The sequence below is a fragment of the Pteropus alecto genome, unplaced genomic scaffold, assembly GCF_000325575.1.
Source record: "Pteropus alecto unplaced genomic scaffold, ASM32557v1 scaffold778, whole genome shotgun sequence".
In the NCBI taxonomy this organism is placed as follows: Eukaryota; Metazoa; Chordata; class Mammalia; order Chiroptera; family Pteropodidae; genus Pteropus; species Pteropus alecto.
Window position 1 is genome coordinate 636,770 of NW_006441062.1, and position 22,404 is coordinate 659,173.

General features: G+C 34.4%; 2 protein-coding genes across 2 annotated transcripts in view; one reads left to right on the top strand and one right to left on the bottom strand.

Moving 5' to 3' along the window:
- CUNH12orf40 (chromosome unknown C12orf40 homolog) overlaps positions 1-6,968 on the bottom strand; it is a 53,487-nt gene extending 46,519 nt beyond the window's left edge. Inside the window, exons 1-3 of the mRNA XM_015594357.1 lie at positions 6,863-6,968; positions 3,094-3,175; positions 1,946-1,985 (exon numbers count right to left, since the gene is read on the bottom strand). Coding sequence (XP_015449843.1) covers positions 1,946-1,985; positions 3,094-3,175; positions 6,863-6,968 — 228 coding nt within the window. The remainder of the gene's footprint in view (positions 1-1,945; positions 1,986-3,093; positions 3,176-6,862) is intronic.
- A 13,157-nt stretch (positions 6,969-20,125) lies between these two features.
- ABCD2 (ATP binding cassette subfamily D member 2) overlaps positions 20,126-22,404 on the top strand; it is a 46,692-nt gene continuing 44,413 nt past the window's right edge. The window contains exon 1 of the mRNA XM_006918239.1: positions 20,126-21,061. Coding sequence (XP_006918301.1) covers positions 20,126-21,061 — 936 coding nt within the window. The remainder of the gene's footprint in view (positions 21,062-22,404) is intronic.

Consider the following 22,404-nt stretch of genomic DNA (forward strand, 5'->3'; position numbering starts at 1 on the left):
GAAGATGGATGAAGGTGTAAGAGAAATTTGAGATACTTCTCATCTAATAGCTTTTGTTTCCTCTGAAATATGAGACAAGGTCATCTAATGAGTATGAAGGAATAAAGACTAGGGTTGGAGAAGAGAGGTTTGGGGAGGCAAAGGAAGATATGAAATTTTTAAAGAATAGGAAAATGGCATGACTAGAGATAGGGGAAGGACCATTTGTCTTTACCCTTATTAATTTTCAAAACAATGGTCCAAATAGAGTGAAAATACTTTTTTTAAAATAGTCAGGGGACAGACAACATTCAAAGTATATTTAACATTGCTGTGTTTTGCTGGACACAATTCTCGACACCAGCAACACAGAATAAACAAAAGTAAAAGTAAGAAGATCCCTCTTCTCGTGGATATATTTTAAGGGAGGTGGGAGGAGAACAGAATAAAAAAATTTATTCAAAAATACCAGATTATGAAAAGAGTGATGAATAAAGGAAGGCACAGGAGAGAGAGAAACGGAAGAGTGGGAAGCTATTTAGATGTAGTAATCAGAGAAAGCCAATCTAAGAGGAGATACTTTGGCTGAGATCGAATGATTGACAAGGCAGACATGCAAATATCTAGAAGGAGAATTTTCCAGACAAAAGAAGAGTGGCAGAAAGAGGTCAGTGTAGCCAAAATACAATAAACAATAGTGCAAATGGTAAGAAACAATGTCAGAGAAGCAAGCAGGGTGCAGATTCCTCAGGCTCGTGTAGACTCTGGTTAAATCACATTTTACTTTAAAAGCAATGAAAAGCAATTGAGGCTTTTAAGATGGGGAATGATAAATTGTGATTCGTACTTTTAAAATATCATACTAACCATTGAGCAAAGAACAGACTACAAAGGGGTAGGAGACAAAGCAAAAAAAAATTTGACAACTTCAATTACATTAAGAACTTTCTTTCAAAGCATTAAGAAAGTAAAAATAAAAACCAAAGAGTATATATATGACTAAGTCTTAAATATACAAAATCACAATAAGAAAAAGATAAACAACCCAAATAAAAACTGAAATCTTCGAAAAGTACCTCACAAAACAAGAACCCTGAATTTAAAAAATTGTCTCATTTCTAATCAAGGAAATACAAATTAAATTTACGAAGCACCATCTCACAGTGTTACCAACTATCCTGCCTTCATAATAATCTCTTCCTTGGTTTCCTCCAAATTTTACTGTCTTTGAACATATTATTTTCTCTTTTGAAACTTTTTGTAAATGGAGTTTTACTTCTTGTATTCTGTGAGTTTCTTCATTTGTTCAATGTTATGTTTTTACAATTCATCTACTTTAATTACATGTAGTTGATACATTTTCACTGCTCTACCATTACTTAGGTATTCCACAACTTGTTTAATCATTCTACTGTTAATAAACATTTGGATGGTCCCTTTCCCTAACCCCTCCCCTGATCTTTTTCTTCCTCTCTTTTCTCCAGATTCTTTTTTGTTTGCTACTTAAAACAATAATCCAAACAAGTTGATACATGGCACAAAGTGCATATGTGGAAGATTTTCTCTCAGATATATACTGCTTGGTTGTAAGATATGTACATGCTCAACTTTCCTACTGATGTAGTATATACAATCAATGTAGTAAAAAAAATTTTTAAAGTAGGACATAGGTTATAAGGCCATTATATTACTCTAAGGAATAAATGACAACAATGTGAATCAGAGTGCTAATAGTATAGGTAATGAGAAGTGATCAGACTTGGGATATATTTTGGAATTAGAATGACAAGAATCAACAATGATCCTTAAGTCTCTGCCTGAACAAAACAGGTGGCTAATCAAGCTATCAACAAAGATGGGGAAAACAGCCTTCCAGTTTCACTTAGGTGAATTTATGAACCTGGGGAAAATGCTACAGAAGATCACTTTTTTCATAAAGCTAACACAAGTAAAAATTTTTCTTTACCTTTTGCTTTCTCTTTTCCTGTTTGATCAGAACCCTGGTCCTGAAAAGGGAAGGATAAAAATTATTAAAAAACGGTCTCTAAAATGATTGCCATTTTAGCTGAATTGAAAATTTGAAATTAAAACTAAGTGTAGTGATAATTATTTTCTGAAACTATGAAAATGTTCTTTAAGTATTTATAGTATACAACTTTCTGTAAAATTTTTCTTAGAAAATCCAAGAATAAAAGACTCTAGACCTATAATGGATAAGGATAAAATAAATCTAAATTATAAAATCAAGATAAATCAATGATTGGAAAGGATATATGACTGGAATATTCATATCTGATTGCAATATTCTTGGTCAACACTGCTATTTTCTTTGCCTTTCTTTGTATTTCAATACTAAAATCAATGGAGAACAGAGAAACTTATATAAGGAATCTAAGGAAATGTTTATTTATTATTAGAGTAACTTCAGTTACATTAATATATCAGCTATTTGTACTTGAAATCTCATACCTTCCTTAAAAAATTGCCAGTCATTAAAGATGTGCTTCAGTCTTATGATCTTTGTGCCAAATACTGCACTGAATCAAAATGACACTGCAATATTTAATGATTATAAAATATTTGCTCTACTAATAATAGTGGAATGCTATAAAACATTTGTGACAATACAAGTAGATCTGCACAAAATATCTTTTGGATATACATCAAATCATGGTCTCAAATTCAAGATTTGTCTAAGAATTATAAGTAAAATGACGAAATGTACCTTAGCTACGAGATTATGTAATAACATAAAAATGATAATTGCTAATGAATACCATGTATCTTGTACCATTCTAGCTATGTCACATACTTTATATATGTAAGCTCGTTTAATCTTCACAGTAACTCTTTAAAGTTTTATTTTTATCCTCATTTTACTGATGAAGAAACTAAGACACAGAGAGGTTAAGTAACATGTCCATAGTCACACTGCTAATAAGTGGTAGATGCAGGATTCAAATCCAAGAATTCATGTTTTGCAGTTTTTAACCAATGCAGCATACTGGCTTCTAACTATGTGAACTGTGAATTTACAAAGCTGTTCATTTTTCCGTGATTTTCATAAACTATATAAATGACATTTATTGAATGTCTCCAGGCTCTGCAACTTACCAAACCTGTTCTTTAACATATTTCCAGTAGCTACGTCTTAACTGACCATTTTGAGCTCGCTGAGCACAGAATCTGGTACATTCTGCTCAATAAAGCATCATAAGTATACTAGTGGCATTCAGACTTTAGAAAAGAAAAAGGAAATAAATTACATTTCATTTACTCATCAAATGCTAAATCTGGAGTAGACCTCAGAATTTAGTTTATTCTCCATTTTAAAATTTACAATATTTAGGCATAGAAAGTAAAGTGACTTTTCAAAATTCAGATACATAAGAAGTATGAGAGACAGCAATATTAAACAATTCAGATTAAAAGGAGAAAATATCAATTACATAAGCAGTTCCCTCATTATAAAGCTCAGCAGAAATAGAAACATGTCAAAGTATAAATAGAGTCTTCAGATATGTATAACTCAAGTGACTTTATTCCAGGCTGATTTTCCATTATCCTGGACACTTTCATGGCTCTCACCAAATTCTATATATTAAATAATCCCTATTCCTGGCTGAAAGAAATGAATTAGGAATTCAAGGTCAATTGCCGGATCGGCCTACTAGTCACTAGACTAGTCCCACAGGAATGTAACACAGAAATAATCCTTGTTGGGCACCAGAACACCATCCGGAGGCTGTACACTGGGTCCAGAAAAGAGGGATCAGGAAAAAAAAAAAAAAAGCTCATCTCCCAGTTTCTCTGGAAGGGTCTTAACTACTTACCCTAGCTGCTGCTGAGGGTTGGGCTTCTAATCAGCCAGCATCTAGATGTTGACTGTGATCCTCCCCATTAGGAAGCTGATGGATCTTGTTACACCCTCAACTACTAGTAGACACTAAGAACAAAAAAGGAGGCTTGGACTATCACAAAAATTTGAGAGACAACTAGGAGAAAGACCAGGCTGATCAATGAGGTTCATCTTCTATGTGAGACCATTCTTTCAAAATTGGGAAGGGTGGATGTTTTATCTAACATGCAAAAGCCAAAACAGAGGGTCAAGGAAAATGAAGAAACAAAGGAATGTGTTCCAAACGAAAGAACAAACTAAATCTCCAGTAACAGATCTTAATGAAATGGAAAAAAGTTATTTGAATGATAGAAAGTTCAAAATGGCCATAAAGATGCTGAAGTCAGCAGAGAAATGCATAATTTAAACAAAGATACAGAAAATATTAAAAAGTACCAAACAGAAATCACAGAACTGAACAATAACTGAACTGAAAAATTCAACAAAGAAGTTCAGTAAGAGAATGGATAACTGGAAGAAAGATCAGTGAACTCAAAGACGGTGGTAGAATCCACCCAATCAAAAGAGCAAAAAGAAAAAAAATGAAAAATAATAAAGAGAGCATAAAGGACGTATGGAAAACGTAAAACATATTATATACATATTATAGGGGTCCCAAAAGGAGAGGAGAAAAAGGGAAAGAAAGCTTACTCAAATAATGGCTGAAAACTTCTCGAACCTGAGAAAAGTAACAGACATTCACGTCCAAGAAACCCATAAAGGACCAAATAAACAGAATCCAAAGAGACAAACACCAAGACACATCATAATTCAACTGTCAAAGTTAAAGACAAAGAGAGAATCTTAAAAGCTGCAAGAGAAAAGCAACTTATTACATACAGGAGAACCACCATAAGACTACACTCTGCAGTACATAAGGGAGTGGCACAGCATTCAAAGTGCTGAAAGAAAAAAAACCTGCCAACTAAGAATACTCTGCCTGACAAATTGTCCTTCAGAACCGAAAAAGGGATAAAGAGTTTCCAGTCAAACAAAAGCTGAAGGAGTTTATGACCACTAGAGTAGCCATACCAGAAATGTTGGAGGGAGTTCTTCAAAAATCACATAAAAGGATGCTAATTAGTAACAAGAAAATATTTGAAAGTATAAAACTCACTGGTAAAGATAAATAGTTAAATTCAGAATAATATAATGGTGGTGAGTAAACCAATTATAATTCTATTATAAAGGTTAAAAACCTAGATAATTAAAAATAACTACGATAATTTGATAATGGATACACAATGAAAATGATGCAGACTGTGACATCAAAATATAAAATATGGGCATGAGACAGCTTTGATATATGTTTGAAATTAGTTATTATCAGCTTCAAAGACTTATGTTTATATAAGCCTCGGTAATCACAAAGTAAAAGCCTACAGTAGATACACAAAAGTTACAGAGAAAGGAATCAAAGCATAACACTATAGAAAATCATCAAAGGTAGAAAGCAAGAGAAGGAACAGAGGAATTATGAAACAACCAAAAAACAATTAACAAAATGGCAATAGTAAGTCCATAACCTATCAATAATTGAATGTAAATGGTCTCAATTTTCCAATCAAAAGATATAGATCGGCTTAACAAACAAGAGAGACTTCAAAACAAGGGCTATAACAAGAAGGACCCATTTTGTTTCTGGGTATTTAACCTGAAGAAACCCCAAAACACTAGTTCAATGGGACATATGCATCCCTGTGTTCATTGCAGCATTATTTATAACAGCCAAGATATGGAAGCAACCTAAGTGTCCATTCATACATGAATGAATGAAGATGTGATACATATATTTGATGGACTATTACTCAGCCATAAAAAAAGAGTGTAATCTTGGCCATTTGTGACATGGATGGGTCTAGAGTATTAAGCTAAGTAAAATAAGACAAAGACAAATATCATATGATTTCACTTATATGTGCAATTTAAAAAACAAACAAGAAACAAACAAGACAGGAACAAACTCACAAACACAGAGAATATTTTGGCATTGCCAGAGGGGTTGGGGGAGGGGTAAAAAGGGGGAGGGGATTAAGATGTGCGGTTGCCAGTTATAAAAAATCATGAGGATGTAAAGTACAGCATAAGGAATTCAATCAATAACATTATAATAACTGTGTATAGTGTCAGAGGTCTGTAAAAGGGTATAACTTTCAGGTATAAGATGAATAAAGTCTGAGGATCTAATGTATTATAGCGTAACTAGAGTTGAAAACATTGTATTGTATAACTGAAATTTGCTGAGAGTATTTAAATGTTCTTACCAAAAAAAGTGGATGTGTGAATATGTTAATTAACTTGATGAGGGAAATCCTTTCACAATCTTTACATAATAGATATATCAAATCACACTGTACACTTTAACTATCTTACAATTTTGTCAATTATACCTCAGTAAAACTAGAAAAAAAAAATAAGATAGCAAAGATGGGAGAACAAAGCCACGAAATAATAAAGGACACTGGATAGAATTTTATATCTGACAAAAGGAACAAATGTGAACGTAATTAAAACAGCTTGCCATATATAAAATGTGAATCCCCCAAAATCATTTGCTGCTGACTCCTGTAGTATCAAGTACGTAGCTGTGTGTGTGCTACATGCTAATGAGTTAGCTCCTACTCCAGGAAACTCTGAGTGATGTCCACAACTTCCTGTCCTCAACAGCCCTATGTCACTTTTGTAAACTCAGGCCTATGGCTTTTTTTTTTATGGAATTAACCTATCTCCTATTTGATCTTCCTCTTTCTCTGTTTCCATTTTTTCCAGCATTGTTGACTTTTCCAAAGAATCCTGCCTTCTCATGATATACCCAAAGTAGGACAGTTTTGGTTTTATCATTTTGTCTCCAGTGATATTTAAGGCTTCATTTGCTCTAGGCCTTACATGTCATCTTTCTGGAGGTCCAGGGTATCCACAGATCTTCCTCCAACACCATATTTCAATAGATCATTTTTTTCCTATCAACATTCTTCGCTGTCCGACTTTTACATCTGTACATAGTAACTGAGGATATGAGATTGTAGATGATCTTGGTCTTGGTCTCTACTGACACATCTCCACTCTTGGTAATCTTTCCTAATTCTTCCATTGCTGCTCTTCTGAGTCTCAGACTTCCTGATCTCTTGGCTGTCACCTCCACTTGAATTGATGACTCAACCAAGGTAACTTGGTTCCTAGCTAACTGCCGTAAGTATATTTTAAAGAGCCTCCTTGATTTTATCCAAACGTTCTCTAATATATATTACTACAATGGAAATTGCAATAAAAATCTCTGATTATCAGTTAGGGACATGACTTCCATAGCCTGTCCCCAACTTAGATTTCAACACTGTTTTCCATTGTTCCACTTCATGCATTCCAATACTTTAACCAAACTAAAATGTACACTTTTCTTCTCCATAGATATTTTTGTATTCAAAATTTTCAATATCATCAAGACTCCCTTCAAATGTCAGTTTATTCATGAAATTTAAAATTTATGTGTACTTTATAAAAAATAACTAAGAGTTTCTCTTATTCTTGTCATGAAATTTAAATTACCAATTGGGGATGAGGAGGTGGGAACAAGGCTCATCTTTTTAATAGAAATCATTATGTCACTCTAGAAAATGGATTTTTAAAGAAATATACAACGATCTCTTTCAATAAGTTTGAATAATATTAGTTGCCATTACAGCTACATATGAAAAGGAAAATCAGAAGGTCATAACCTTTCCACAGAACACTCCACAAGTTATCAATTTGGGGATTTAGAAATATAAATATTTGTTACATTATTCTTTGTTAAGAAAAAAAAGAAAAAGTAAAATACAGAGGTATAAAGAGGTTAAGGGAGGGAAGGAAAAGAAAGAAGGGAAGAGGAGGGAGAGAGAGAGAGAAAAAAAAGAAAGAAATCCATACTGACTACAGAAAAGTATCAGGGCATTCTGCCACTTGCTATTCTTTCTAGTAAGGAAAGATTTAAAGAGGAAAATGCTAAAGATATACTTTCTTCATGAAAAAAATAGACACAGAGGTAATAAGGCTGTCAAAGAAATATCAAAACAACACTAATGTACATTTTAAATGGAGTACTCAGGAGAAACTGAAGCTACATTACAGTATATAATGATAAACCAATGAGCAGTCATCTCCCAGGTATCATATGCCTTGTTGTTAGTCTTCAATTGTTCTTTTTTGTTTCTTTTATTTTGCTTTTTAGTTTGCTGCTTAATTTTTTGAGTGGTAGGTATGCTGCCACGCAAAAGAAACTGTTTCCAGATTGTTACAATCATATAATATTTTAGGTTGTAAAAAATGTAAATAAAATTAATAGAGCAATAACTAACAAATGAAAAACAATATTGTATAGCCTATTAGATTGAAATTAACCTGAAAACGACACTGTTAGCTAGCAGACTTATTAAAATTCAGGACAGTAACTAGCCTAGAAAAAGTACTTACAATTGTCTTTCCACAAAACTAAAGCAAGTCTATCTGATGTGTTAAGAATAGTAACGATATATGTTAGAATGTTATGGCTTTTAAGTAAGGTCTTCTAAAACAAGAAAAACGTTTTTAAAGATGAATTTCAAAAGGTAATGTACTGAGAAAAAAACAGTCAAATCCATAAGGCAGAAATCTATCTAATACTCAGAATACAGAGCCTAATTAAAATAAGTTCTGAGAGACTGAATTCTCACAGTATTTCCACACAAAAATTGTTTCACAGTTAGAGGATATAATAATAAACACGAGCATCCATCTCCTGAGTCCACAGTGGAAGGTTTTAGAATGTGAATGAAACCTCAATATAGATGTATTTTCAGGCTTTTTACAATTAAATCTTAAACACTTTATTTTAATAATTATAACTCACTAAAAACTTTAAAAGCTGAAGTTTTTTCACTTCATTTATGGGATACTTTGGATAAAGACATCCAACTGGTTTTAAGCAAAATATTATCAAAATTTAGAGAACCTTTTAAAAAAAATGTTCAATAACAATACAGGACACATAAATTGATTTAAAAAGTAATTTGTCAAAACCTCAAACGTTTGTGAAATCCAATTAATGAAAGACAGCAAAGAAAGCTTATAAGGACATGACCAATTATTCTTTTTGTATTCATTATTAGTATTGTCTCAAAAACATTGTAATTCAGTTACATTAACTGTGCATATGTAAAACTGTTTGAAATTTTGGCAACTGCGGCTTCTGTTTGGTGAAATATTAAGCTTCTCTGGATGCAATTATAAAATACATGTAAACCATAACCAAATATGTATATCCAAATATATCTTGGCTACATAAGTTGCATAATTTAGTAAGAACTCTGTTTCACTCAAGATGCTATGACTAACCAACTTTGTATTCATATTATCATTGCAGAAATAATTTTATCAATATTCTGCTGTTATGTGTCAAATTGCCGTCTGCAGTTACAATCTCCTGAAAATAAGTACTAATTCTGAAAGTAAATCCTGATGCTTTTTCAGTAGATTGTGTCTTCAGATAGTCATATGGTCAATGATATAAGGATGAGAGATGCTAAATGTTGGCAAACATTATGTACAGGTTATAGGCTCATCATCAACTTCATTGAAAAATAAAATGTCAGTAGTTAATTTATCATTAATTTTCCTTTATTTGAGCTCCCCTACTGTCAAAAAAAGATTACAAACACATTACCAATTTTAAAAGGAAAAGTTGTTGACAAAACTACTGCAACAACATTCCTTCTATTCTATGTATGCTCTCTGACAGGACTGCTTAGCCTCTATTCCTTGCAAATATTTCACTTATACCTAATCAAAAATTTCCCGTTTCCTATTGATCTCAACCCCTGGGAATGGTGGCTATACAAATCTCTAAAATTTTAGCATGCAATGGTACAACTAGCTGGTACAAGCGGCCAGCAAAAACAACAGCACTAAATACTTCTCCTACCCCACCCAGCCAGTTAGTTGTCCCTAACTGCTCATGTGCCAGCACACTTTATCAGCAGGTGCCCTTCATGTTGTCTTTAAAAGGAGCTATTAGTTACTTTCCATCTGTAAAGTGTCAGGCCTGAGTTATCACTGGATATCTTCCGAATTAACCACATGTTAAAATGAGAACTCTTCACTGTACACATGGCTCATGCATTAATTCAAACCACCGCAGAGGTGAAACAATAATGTTCATTGAATCTATCTGGACTCATTTATATAGAACTATTAATGGTACAGTTAGTTAAATACAAGACCAATGTTAAACTGGGAATGCCACTAGGACCACAGGCAGAAACCTTAACTATTCTAGACTAACTGGGATGATGTTCACTGTACATTTAAGTATTATCCTCATTTAACAGATAAAGATATGCATATAGACAGAGGCTAATTTACTGTACAGAGAATTTATCGTAAAGCTAATTAAGTTTAAGCTTCAGGCCCTATACTTAAATATGCCCCTTCCAAGGCCTTATACTAATTTTGTAGTCACTATTTTTGTTTTTTTTTTTTTTTCCATAAATAGGGCTCCTCACAACCTGGAACTACCCCTGTATAGTGATGTTTAATAATTAATCCAAATTCAAATATTCCATGATCCCCACAAAGTAAGTTAGAATTGGTGTTGATTTGATTTGGAGACTATAGTCATACCAGAAAATGGAAAAATAACATTTTTCCCTCTACAGAATCCTAACTAGTGTCATTATCTTGGAATCTTTCCCTGCTATATTCCAACATACATACCACTAACACCACAAACAAAGAGTCACAAAATACCACTTTCATTGTGTTACTTCCAAACTTGAATGACTCTTCAATAATTAAAAGATAAAATTTCAGCATCTCAGTCTGGCTTTCAAATTCACCATAAAGCAGATACACATACATTTTAAAATATTTAAATATAATCTTATCGCCAACTACTTATGTAATGTTTGTTTCTCTCCATTTGAACTTTCCTTTATCCTTGTTTCTGATCCGCCAAACCCTAAGCTAAAACTATCTTATGTTCTACTATTATTCACAATATCTATTCTTTAAACCACATATTTTGGCTCCTGATCTTAACATTTTCAAACTTAAAGACGAGGCATATCCTTCCCCCCACCACCAATAAACTATAAATCTCTCGGAAAGAAACTAAATTTCAGTTACTTTGTACCCCCACCTGGCACAGTGATTGGTACTTAGCACTCAATAAATATTCTGCACACGCAAACATTCCACGCCTACATTTAATATATGCAAACTTCTCCTTTACCAAAATTTAAACGGGATTTTATCTGTCTTTCCTATAATACTGGTTGCATTCTTCAATCCAAGTTATAAACTTGCCCTAAAAAAAAAAAATTATACTGCACACACAGTGTATTTATAGATTTATACTCAATATCTTTCTGAACAGCATATCGTGACCCAAAGACTGGTTACATCTTTATATTCTCCTTCCTTTCCTCTCTTCCTACCACCTTCATGTCTGAGGTGGCTATGAATGTGGTTAAGAGAGTCACTGATCAATGAACAAGGAAAATAAGAGAATCTTTTCCAAATTAAAAAAAAAAAAAAAATCAGTGCTTATATCTGTCCTCTCTCAAATTTACACCTCAAGCTGATTAGGAAAATACAAGGTCTCAGAGGTGATTTAGAAAAAGTGCCAAACAAAAATTAGGTGTTCTAGGTCAATGATTCCCAGACAAGCAAAAAAAAAAAAAAAAAAAAAAACCCAACATTTTTTAACTAGTAAGACTGACAAATGATTGCTCTTTTAATTTTGTCAAGAAAGGACTTAGAGGGGCATTTTAAAATCAAAAAAAGTATATAATTTCAGAAAAAAGAAAGAATAGCTACAGCCATGCCACCCAAGGTGCCAGATCTTGTCTGATCTTGGAAGCTAAGCAGGGTTGGGCCTGGTTAATACTTTGATGGGAGACCACCTAGGAAGACCAGGTGCTGAAGGCGTTTAAAAAAAAAAAAAAAAAAAAAGACCATTAAATTGAAAAAACTGACATTATCACTGATTAGCAAGTTTCAAGGACAGAAGAATGGAAACAGCTATCATAGATATGTAAATTTCATTCTAGCTTAGCCCAAATCTCTTTACCCTAAATGAAACTTTGAAAGGAAATGTGATATCTTGCAAAGACGTCCACCGTCCACCATAACACTACAGCCAAACCAAGTAATTTAAAAGGTAAAATAAGGGAAGCTTACTTCTTCCCTCGCCACCAGCCTTTTCCCTCACACACAAAAAGATATTTTATGTATGACTGGTAGAGCCCCTAAAATGAAGGGCAGAAAAAAGTCAAGTGCCAAGTTTGCTTTATGTCAAGAAAAGTTGTAAAGACTCTGCAACTGTAAAGATCCTTCTATCAAATGATTCTGCAATTAAACTTTATATCAGGTTCCTATAATATATAAAAATACTCTGCTTCAATTTAGTGTATACAATCAGGCTGCCATGGCCAAAACATAAACTTCCTACAGCCTGCTTCATTCATTCCTTTGACAAAAATGTATAAAGCCCCTTAGTGTTTCCCTGTCTTAATGCAGACCCATGTAGTGTCTGCCAAATAATCCTTTCAAGTTCTTTACTACCTCTCCTCTCAACCCATTTCTTCTAAGCCTTGATAAAATCTAGATCTCCAATTTGATCAATTGTTTATCTCACCTTTTCAATTTCCAAGAACCTGAGTTTCACTGCTTCTCTGTGGTGCTTGTTCCTGCTATCCTTCAAGGCTTAATGTAATTTCCTATTTCTCAGTTCTCTTAATATACACAGCCCTTATTTGTACCAAGTTTACAATACCCACATTTCTATATAGCATAGCACAGTAGTTAAGCACATTGTTCTCAAATCCTAACTCTGCCACTAACTGAGTGACCTGGGCAAGTCATTTAACATTAATGGTATTTCAGTTTCCCCACCTGTAAAATGTGGATGACATTTATACATGCCTCACAGGGTTCTTGTTAAGAGTAAATGAGCTAATATACAACAAGACTTAGAACAGTGCTTGTTATACATTAAATGCTTTTTAACTATCTAATATTACAGTCATTTACCCAATTCTAATCTCACCATTCTACCATAAATTCTTTTTTCTGGACCAAAATTATATCTCTCTTTTCTGAATCCCCCCATACAGCTTAACAATGCCCTAAACAGGTAGGCAAGTAAAAACATTTGTTGAGTTAATGCTGAATACTCTGAGGGAGCAGTTGTTTTGATGGAGCTTTACAAATGTTCTCCAGTTACTTCACTTGTCTATATTAGGAACTATTATATTTCTAACTTGTTTACATTAGGAACTATTAAGTTTCTAACAGTTCTCAAATTTTTCAACCAAAAAACAATTCTAACAGAAGAATAAAGAAGTGCTCCAGGATGTCTAAGAAAAGGATTAAAATTTCCATTCTATAGTAGCTCCAATCAGCTGTTAGTGATTACTGAACACTGTCTTAAATTCTGAAGCCCGTTAAGGCCTCATGATCAGAGCACCATGATCAACTAATCTTGCCCACCTGTCTGCTATGATAGTACAAAGTGGAGATACTAAGTTTTCATTACCAATCTGGTGTTTGACCCTAAGGAAGCCATTCTCCACTGAAAATGTATTTAAAATTGCACATTTTATCTTAAAATTTCACAAGTTTCACATTTTACTCTGTAATGTATCCGCATTTGTTTAAATTTTTTAAAAAAAGAAGAATCCCTCTGACCCCTGAGTAAAACTGATGCTCCAGGGAGATGTCATATTTCTTATGTGGTTTCTTAAGCACTGTAATACCTAATACCTCCAGGTGCAACATTACCTTATTTTGAGAAACAATCCTAGACTACACATTTCCTGCAGTATATTGCTTTTGCGTCTTTCCAACAACTAAAATATTACTCCCTGAATACCGAGTTTGAAATATATAACAGAATAACGGCACATTTTAACAGTGCTTAAGCATTTGTAAAATGATTTCATATCTCACTTAATATTCATTTTAAAGAATGCCAAATTCAAAAACATCAAATTATCATATATCAATTAAATCTTGTGAAGCCTGTAGTGAATTTTCACTTTTTTCCAAAGTGGAAGCATGATGCTAGAATACTAGCCTAGAATTCAGATAAATTTCTAAAATACAATGCTATATAGTCAATAGACAAATGCTCCTGCTAAAATTATTGGACATATTAAAATACGTGGTGGACACAAAAGTTGTCTTTCCTCTCATAAAATTCCTTAGAATATAAATATTATCTAACTATATCACCACTGTTCTGGTTCTACTAAAAAATGTATTTAATGCCTTAGTGTTTCAATCAAAACATTAACAAGGAATTTGAGCAACTGAAATTACAAGCCCACATGATTTCCATCCTAGTGGACTTCAAGGTCAACAGCAACGAATAAGTTATACAAATCTAAATTGTCAATTTATCACGCATTATGGGATTAATCCTAAATACAAAATAAATTGTAAATTCTCTTGCATGTTATTAAAGTAAAAACGATTCTCTTTACTTTCCTTTAAAAACAAACTAAATTGGATTTATGGTTGATACTGCCCCCCACCAATGAATTTAAGAGCAGCAAGGAATGGCCTCTTCCAAAATACTTTCCAATTTCCTGCAAAGACTTAATAGTGACCCAGGAGAAACCCCTTCCGAATGAGGGGCAGGCACGGGAAGAAGGCAGAAGAGGGTTCAGGTGCCCAGAGGCCTCAATGGAAAAGGACGTGGGATACTGGCAAGGGAGCAGAGCAGTGAGCCCCCACCTGAAGCCTGTGAAAAGACAGTCAGATGAAGCTGAGCTGCTTTTGGTTTACGAAGAGATACAGTGCTGGGGTATTCCAGCTTAGATAATGATTAAAAAACTCACTCCTAGCAAGTTCTCTCCAGCTAAGGCTAAGTCCTCCCCTAGGGTCTAGGAAAGTGGCGCCATTATGGGATGAAAGTCCAGAGACTTAAGGGCTACAGTCTCGAGCTCCAGCACCAAACTCACCGGGAGCCCCCGACCCAGTTCATCTCCCCAAAACTTCTGAGCGAGGAGAGAAGTAGACACCGAGGTTCCAACGACTAAACCACAGACATTTTGGTTCCGTGAGGAGCCACAACTTCTTAAGGCTCAGCCAGCTCCTGCCGGGCCTCCAAGCCTTCCGGCCCACGGACCAGCCAGCTACCCGACAGCCTCTGCGGCCCTAGTAGGTTCCTCCCGGGTCTCCCGACAGCCTCTGCGACCCTGGCCTAATGGATCCGCAAAGGATGCTGGGGGGAAGTAGTCAGCATACCTAAAGGAGAAGGATCCCCACCGACAGTTTTAATTGCTCAGGCAAGGGCGGCCTAGGTAAATGAAATATCTGTCTGTGACCACAGGTTTAATGTTTCAAACCAGCTGCACCATAATTTTAGTTAGTTCTTTATTGATCTCAGCCTTCTTTTCAGATTAAAGACCAGGCTTAGGGAAGAAAAAGAAGGCAAGGACAAAGTTATAGATCCCTAATCCTTAAGAAGATGTTTCCATTCCCACGTTATCACTTCGTATCCAAATCCTTTAAATATCTTTCACGTTCAGTTTCAATATTCAGTAAAGTTTATTAGAAACATTGCAATGTAGTGATTTACTATTCTATACATTTTGTGTTTCTGAGAGAGCTTGATCAAAACGCTTTAGCAGTAAAGGCCCAGACTCAACTCCTTATCGAAAAAAATCTCAAAACAAAAATTGGATTTTACTGTTCATTTCTGTATGTTTGTATATCTTCACAAAACATTTATCTTACAAACTGTTCTATAACATTTTGGTTAGAAACTAGAAATCTCTTGTCCCAAAGAAATGCACAAAGTACTTTTTTTCCCTACTTGTCATGATCATTTTCTAGACTTAAACCTGGGAATATCTTGCAATTACAAATGTAATACATTTTCTGTTAAGTCACCGGAAAATAGTACCTAAAATAGGATTATGTCCCAGGATAGACATCTTGTTTAATGATACAAATTCTGATTTTTATAACAAAAATGCACTAAAATACATCTCTTGTTTGAATTACACCAGTTGAATACATTTCAGAACAAATCACTCTTAGGCATGGAGTAACTGGTTGTTTCTCAGTAACTAACAATACGGTCAAGGCAGAGCAATGGCCCAGCATATTTGCCTTTCCTACTGTCAACATTTTAAAAACATACAAACTGACTAAATTAACTAGAAGGGGAATATCATTCACTAAAGGATTAACTGCCATTTTTTGTTTTTGTTTTTTTTTTGGCTATATTTTATGTGAAGGGACATAAAGGAAAGATTGACCAATTTGTTGAGAAGAATCAAAAACTGAGAGATGAACTGAATCATCTTTCTCCCTGACTAAAGTCACTTCAGTGGAAATGGCGAATGAGGCTAAAGAAGACGTATCTTCAGACAATATATTTACTGGTTTTTCCTTCACAGAAAATACTTTTCCTTATGAACTAGTTATTAGGTAGTTATTTGTAATAGCTGAAATGTTGACCTAAGATCTCATCTTCACTGTTGTTTATGCCTCACATGAATAAGGCTACATAACTGATAAGAGTCAAACACTGTTCTATTTTAGGGCCAGTAGGGCAATTAGGTAATCTCGTGGGTCAGGAAACATTTCAAGAAAGGAATACAGCACAGATAAAATACTACTTAGCTTTTGTTGAGAAGAAAATCTATCCAGAATTTTTAAATCTTAATTTATCTTTTTTTTAAGTCAAAAGGCAAGTTTATTAGAATAGGGATAACACTCCACAGAGAGATTATGGTCTCCTCTCAGAGGCAGAGAGTGAGAGAGCCTGAGAGTTGAAGATAGAGAGACAGAAGGAAGAGTATCAAGAGAAAGACTGAGAGTAAAAGAAGTGAGAGGGAACTTAATTTATCTTTATTACTAAAAATTATTTACTTTCTGGTGATTTACTAAGTATATAACACGTATTATCTACATTATATATTTTTAATTTATATTCTTATATATGTAGTTCTCTTTATTATAAAAATTATGTTTTATCAGCTTATAAAGCATATGGTTTTTCTAATGTATGTAAATATACATATTCTCGAATATATAAAAAAAATCTAGTTAATCCTGCTCTTACATGGATATTGATGGTGTTCACTTTGATACTAACATCTTTGAGAGTCTCACACTTGAAAACAATTTGATAACTATTGCTTGTTTTTTATTTCATTCATTTTCAAGATTTTTTTCTAAGATTATTTCTCCTCTCTTAAGAAATTTTAGTACTTCCCCATATAAACACGTGTAAAGTAGAGAAGCTTGAGTGGAAATTAGGCTGAATTACGTTTACTATAGTAAGTGATTTTTTTTTTATCTCCTTTTTCTCACCTGGTTTGAAATTCAAACTAAATTAACATTCTCTTTGCTTTAATTGCATACCACTATTAGAAAATATGAAAGAAGTACCTTGACATTCTTAATTTCTTACTTAAATGGCAAGTATTTCCAGTTGGAATTACTATCTTGTTTCCCATCATCTCTAATTCTTCCTCTGCCTTCTGCAAAGGCTTGAACCTAGTCTCCAATGCTAGGACCAACCCTGACTCTTGGGGGCAGGATAGGGGTGAAGGGTGGGAATGGAATTTACCTGGTTATAGTTAGGTCTGTACTTTAGTGGCTCAACATCAAGTCAAATCTCACAATGACTTTTCCCCCAGTTCTGGTAACTGGCCTTCAACCTCCCTTGTACCACAATTGCGGTAACCAAATTTCTATCTTGCTTATTTTCTTCATGCCTAATTGTTCATTTCCAACAAGTCTTTCATCCAGACATTAAAGGTTCGTTCCTGTGCTCTAGCCTCATGATCAGTTGATAAACTGACCTACTTATAATTAAGAGCAAAACTATTTAGATCTCTAATGTTGTTTACTTCTAAATTTCTCACTGCCCTGCTCCTCCCCTGATATGGATGTCTTACACCAGTGATGCAAGCCACTTGCCTTGATTGACAACTGCTTTCTGACCTATGCATCCCTCATGTACCATGTTTTGCCTGGCTGAACATCCTCTTATCATGCCCCAGTTAAGTTTACCCTGACCCTCCACTTGTCTTATCACAGTCAGGAGATGTGACATACAAAATTAAAATTTATAAGTATTTTAAGGCAGCCTTATTTTGACACACAAAAAGCAGGAGATTAATAATAAAAGAATTTGAAATAAACCATTACGATACTATGACCAGCTACCAAAAAGATTTGCATGAATTTGCTACTCATGTGTTAGTAAATCTGAATCGAATGCAAGCAAATGAAAAGAGCTCTGTGATGATTATTAGAATTAATATAGGTACATGGGAAAGGAGGAGATTTAAAAGCTTATGCAGGAATACTGGTACTTATAAAAGTGAGGATAGTGCTTTATTCCTAGTAAACTGAATAATCAAGATCATTCAGCCCTAAGACAGTTTTATATTCTAGCAGAGGGGTTAGAAAACTTCTGAAGAGGGCCAGGTAGTAAATAATGCATGCTGTTTCATCTACCCAACTCTGCCTCTGTGGCTTAAAAACCATAGATAATAAGTAAATAAATGGGTGTGACTGTATTCCAATAAAACTTTACTTATGGACATTGAAATAAAAATTTCATACAATTTTCACATGTTACAAAATATTGTTCTTCTTTTGATGTATTTTCGACCACTTTAAAATGTAAAAACCATTCTAAGCTCAAGGGCCATTGGTTCTATTTGGCTCACTGGTTGGGTTGTAATTTGCCAACCTCTGTTCCAGTTGAATGCTTATCTTCCCAGGCTGCCAGCTGACTAGAAATGTTATGTTATGTTATGTTATGTTATGTTATGTTATGTTATGTTATGTTATGTTTGTTATGGTTGTGCTGTGGGGGTGAGGAAGCAAAAATGTTTTTGCATATTTAAGAATACATTCATCCTAGCCTATTAAAATGGCCTTTACATTTTTTTTAATATGCAGAATTTTTCTTGACTGTTTAATAGTTTAAGTCCTCCATTAGGAATATAGAGAATTTTTTTTAACACTCTGGTTTTTATCAAATAATCAAAATGGAAATGGAAGATAGCCAAGAGATTAATTCTTAGCATAAACGAAAATAAGCGAAGCAAAAGTTTGCAAAAGACAAAGAACCTTGAAAACTGAAGTAAGGTCCTGGAGAAGCTATTTCCACTAACTGCAATTGGATTCCCAAATGGTCAACTTTTGATTACAGAGTCACATACCTCCAAGTAACAACTATCTAAAGGACACAAGGGGATGGCAGAAGTGAAACATTGCTCTCATTTATTTAATAGTCGTCTTGTAAATAATACCAGTGTATCAGAGCTCCGTTGCTAAAAATAGTTGTGGGGCTGGAAGATTTTTATTATAAGGACAAGTTAACATAGGGATGGGAGTATAGCAAAGAATTAGTTTCTATAACACAGAAGACTTACTTTTTTGTGTAAAAAAAAAAAAAAAAGCCAAACTCTTAATTATAACTGTGTGATAGGTTCTGGGACTTCATATAGAATCACAGACAAAAATAAAAATTAAATGGAGTGGGGTGGAACCAAAATATTTTTTTACAATGCCCTTCCCACTTGTCACCTTCATCTCTCTCCCCTTCGGATTCATTCCATAGCCTTTTCATATTCATTTTATGTTGATCCTCTTGTCCCTCCCTTAACTCCCTCTTCCTTCTCCTTCATGTCGTTTTACAGCTTTTGGAAATCTCCCTTTCTTTTTGCTCTTCCCCTTGCAGTATCTAACTACCTTAGAGAAGTGAGGAATGTTCTGAAACTTTTGTGTATTTCTAAGTGACGCAGAGCATGCTCAGTAGCTATGGTAGGTTTTCTCACCAGCAGCTTCCCTGATTCGACCTCTCCAAAAATAGATATTTAACTCTCTGAACTCCTGGTTAAGGATGTAATTTGTTTTGCTCTCTTCTCATTTTCAAGGTTCAGAGGGAAGCAGAGAAGATTCCGAGGTCCCACGGCCTTCACAGCCAATGAGGGGCCTGAATGGGAGGAGCTTGAGGCGGCTTGGTGCAGCTTGAGCTTCTAAGGGAATCATCCCCATTAGATGCAGTGGAGTCTGAGCTCTGCTGCATCTGTCACAGCAGAACAAAATTAAAAACAAAAACAAAAAACAGAAGAGGAGAAGAGAAGAAACTGCAGAGTATGGAACGCTGTAGGACTTTCTGAAACATTTGCTGGGGATCTCCGCGGAGCATGATCTTTTAAACAACTCTTTTTGAAGCCGGTTTGGGTAACTGGGAAAATGATACATATGCTAAATGTAGCAGCTGATCGAGTGAAATGGACCCGATCGAGTGCTGCTAAAAGGGCTGCTTGCCTGGTGGCTGCGGCATATACTCTGAAAACACTCTATCCCATCATTGGCAATCGTTTAAAGCAATCTGGCCACAGGAAGAAAAAAGAAGCTTATCCGGCTGGAGAGAACAGAGAAATACTGCATTGCACCGAGATTACTTGTAAAAACCCTTCGCCTGGAGTGAATGCAGATTTTTTCAAACAGCTACTAGAACTTCGGAAAATTCTCTTTCCAAAACTTGTGACCACTGAAACAGGGTGGCTCTGCCTCCACTCAGTTGCTCTAGTCTCAAGAACTTTTCTGTCTATCTATGTGGCTGGTCTGGATGGAAAAATAGTAAAAAGCATTGTGGAGAAGAAGCCTCGGACTTTCATCATCAAATTAATCAAGTGGCTTATGATTGCCATCCCTGCCACCTTTGTCAACAGTGCAATAAGGTACCTGGAGTGCAAATTGGCTTTGGCCTTCAGAACTCGCCTAGTAGACCATGCCTACGAAACCTATTTTACAAATCAGACTTATTATAAGGTGATCAATATGGATGGGAGGCTGGCAAACCCTGACCAATCTCTCACTGAGGATATTATGATGTTCTCCCAATCTGTGGCTCACTTGTATTCCAATCTGACCAAACCTATTTTAGATGTAATCCTGACCTCCTATACGCTCATCCAAACTGCTACATCCAGAGGTGCGAGCCCAGTTGGGCCAACCCTATTAGCAGGACTTGTGGTATATGCCACTGCTAAAGTGTTGAAAGCCTGCTCTCCCAAATTTGGTAAATTGGTGGCTGAAGAAGCTCACAGAAAAGGTTATTTGCGGTATGTGCACTCCAGAATTATAGCCAATGTTGAAGAAATTGCCTTTTACAGAGGACATAAGGTAAGAGAAATTAAGGCGATGGGTGAAATGTGAGACTGTTCAAGCTGCCACTTCAGTGCTAGATACCATCTGTTGTACTGTCGATGGACTCACTCCTATTACGTCTAAACCTTTATTTAAATGTATGCTTCATTACCCTGTTTAATCACAAGCTGTTTAAAAATTATAGAGTGCAAACTTTTCAAAAGTTTCATGAGAATAAAATGTTTGACACTCTAAAAAAAAAGTCTACTTAAGCTCGGTTACCCAAATATGCTAGGAATGATCTCTAAACCATTTTCTTAAAACTTAAATCCTAACTTAATATGTGGTTCCAGAAACTTAGAAGAAAATATATGTTTGGAAAATATATGTTTCCACAGAGATGGAAAATTTAGGATGGTATTTTGTGGTGGTTGTTCTTTTGTTTTTCAAGAAAAAAACAAAAACTTTGCTTTCATAGGAAAGACAAGTTTGACAATTTTGTATATCTGGTCAATGATGGAGTATCCTAAGTTCTAAGAAGTGCAGAAGAGCTTGTCTCACAAATATTCATTACTCTTAGTTAATGTACAGCACTACATTTTGACCAATAAAAGGCAGTAAAATGAAATCTTGTCTAACTTAGATAGAAAAATTAAGATTAGAAAGGAATAGAAAAGAAGTTCTGGAATATTATTTTAAATATTAAAGATGTTCAACATTAAGCAGTTCACTAAAATAGCATAATTACATAAACTTGCGGTGCATGAAAATAACTTCATAATATTAAATATGACAGAAATTTTCAAGGTGATGCATCTGAAATCTTAACAAAAATGACTCGGCAAATAAAATATTAAGGTAGTCAAAAGTTGAAAATGGTACTTTAATTACTGAGTAGAATTACTTAATTGTTGAAGCATTATCAATGATCAAAAAATAACTCTTCTAGCAGTACCAAATAATTCTTATAGCAGTACCAAAATTTCTTCTGAGGAAGAAATTTTAAGGCAAATTTAGGACTTCTACTCTAACGTGAAAATTGGCTTCTTGTGTTGTATTAATCATATTGATTTGTCAATCTTCTTAACTCAGTGATGTAAATTACAGCAGGCTAGGCTTCTTGAATTTAAGACAAAACTCAATAAATTGAGTTAGTTCAAAACTGGAATCTAATTAATTACACATATATGTATCATGTGTTTATTTTCAGATATTTTTGGTACAATCAAGGATAATGTTCTAACATTATTTACACATGTCTTACAGAATTATCATTTAATTTTAACATCTTATATATAATTTTGAAATCATAATTATAAATCACTTATATTTTTATACTTAACATTATATTTACTGAGTATCATGTTTTTAATATTAAT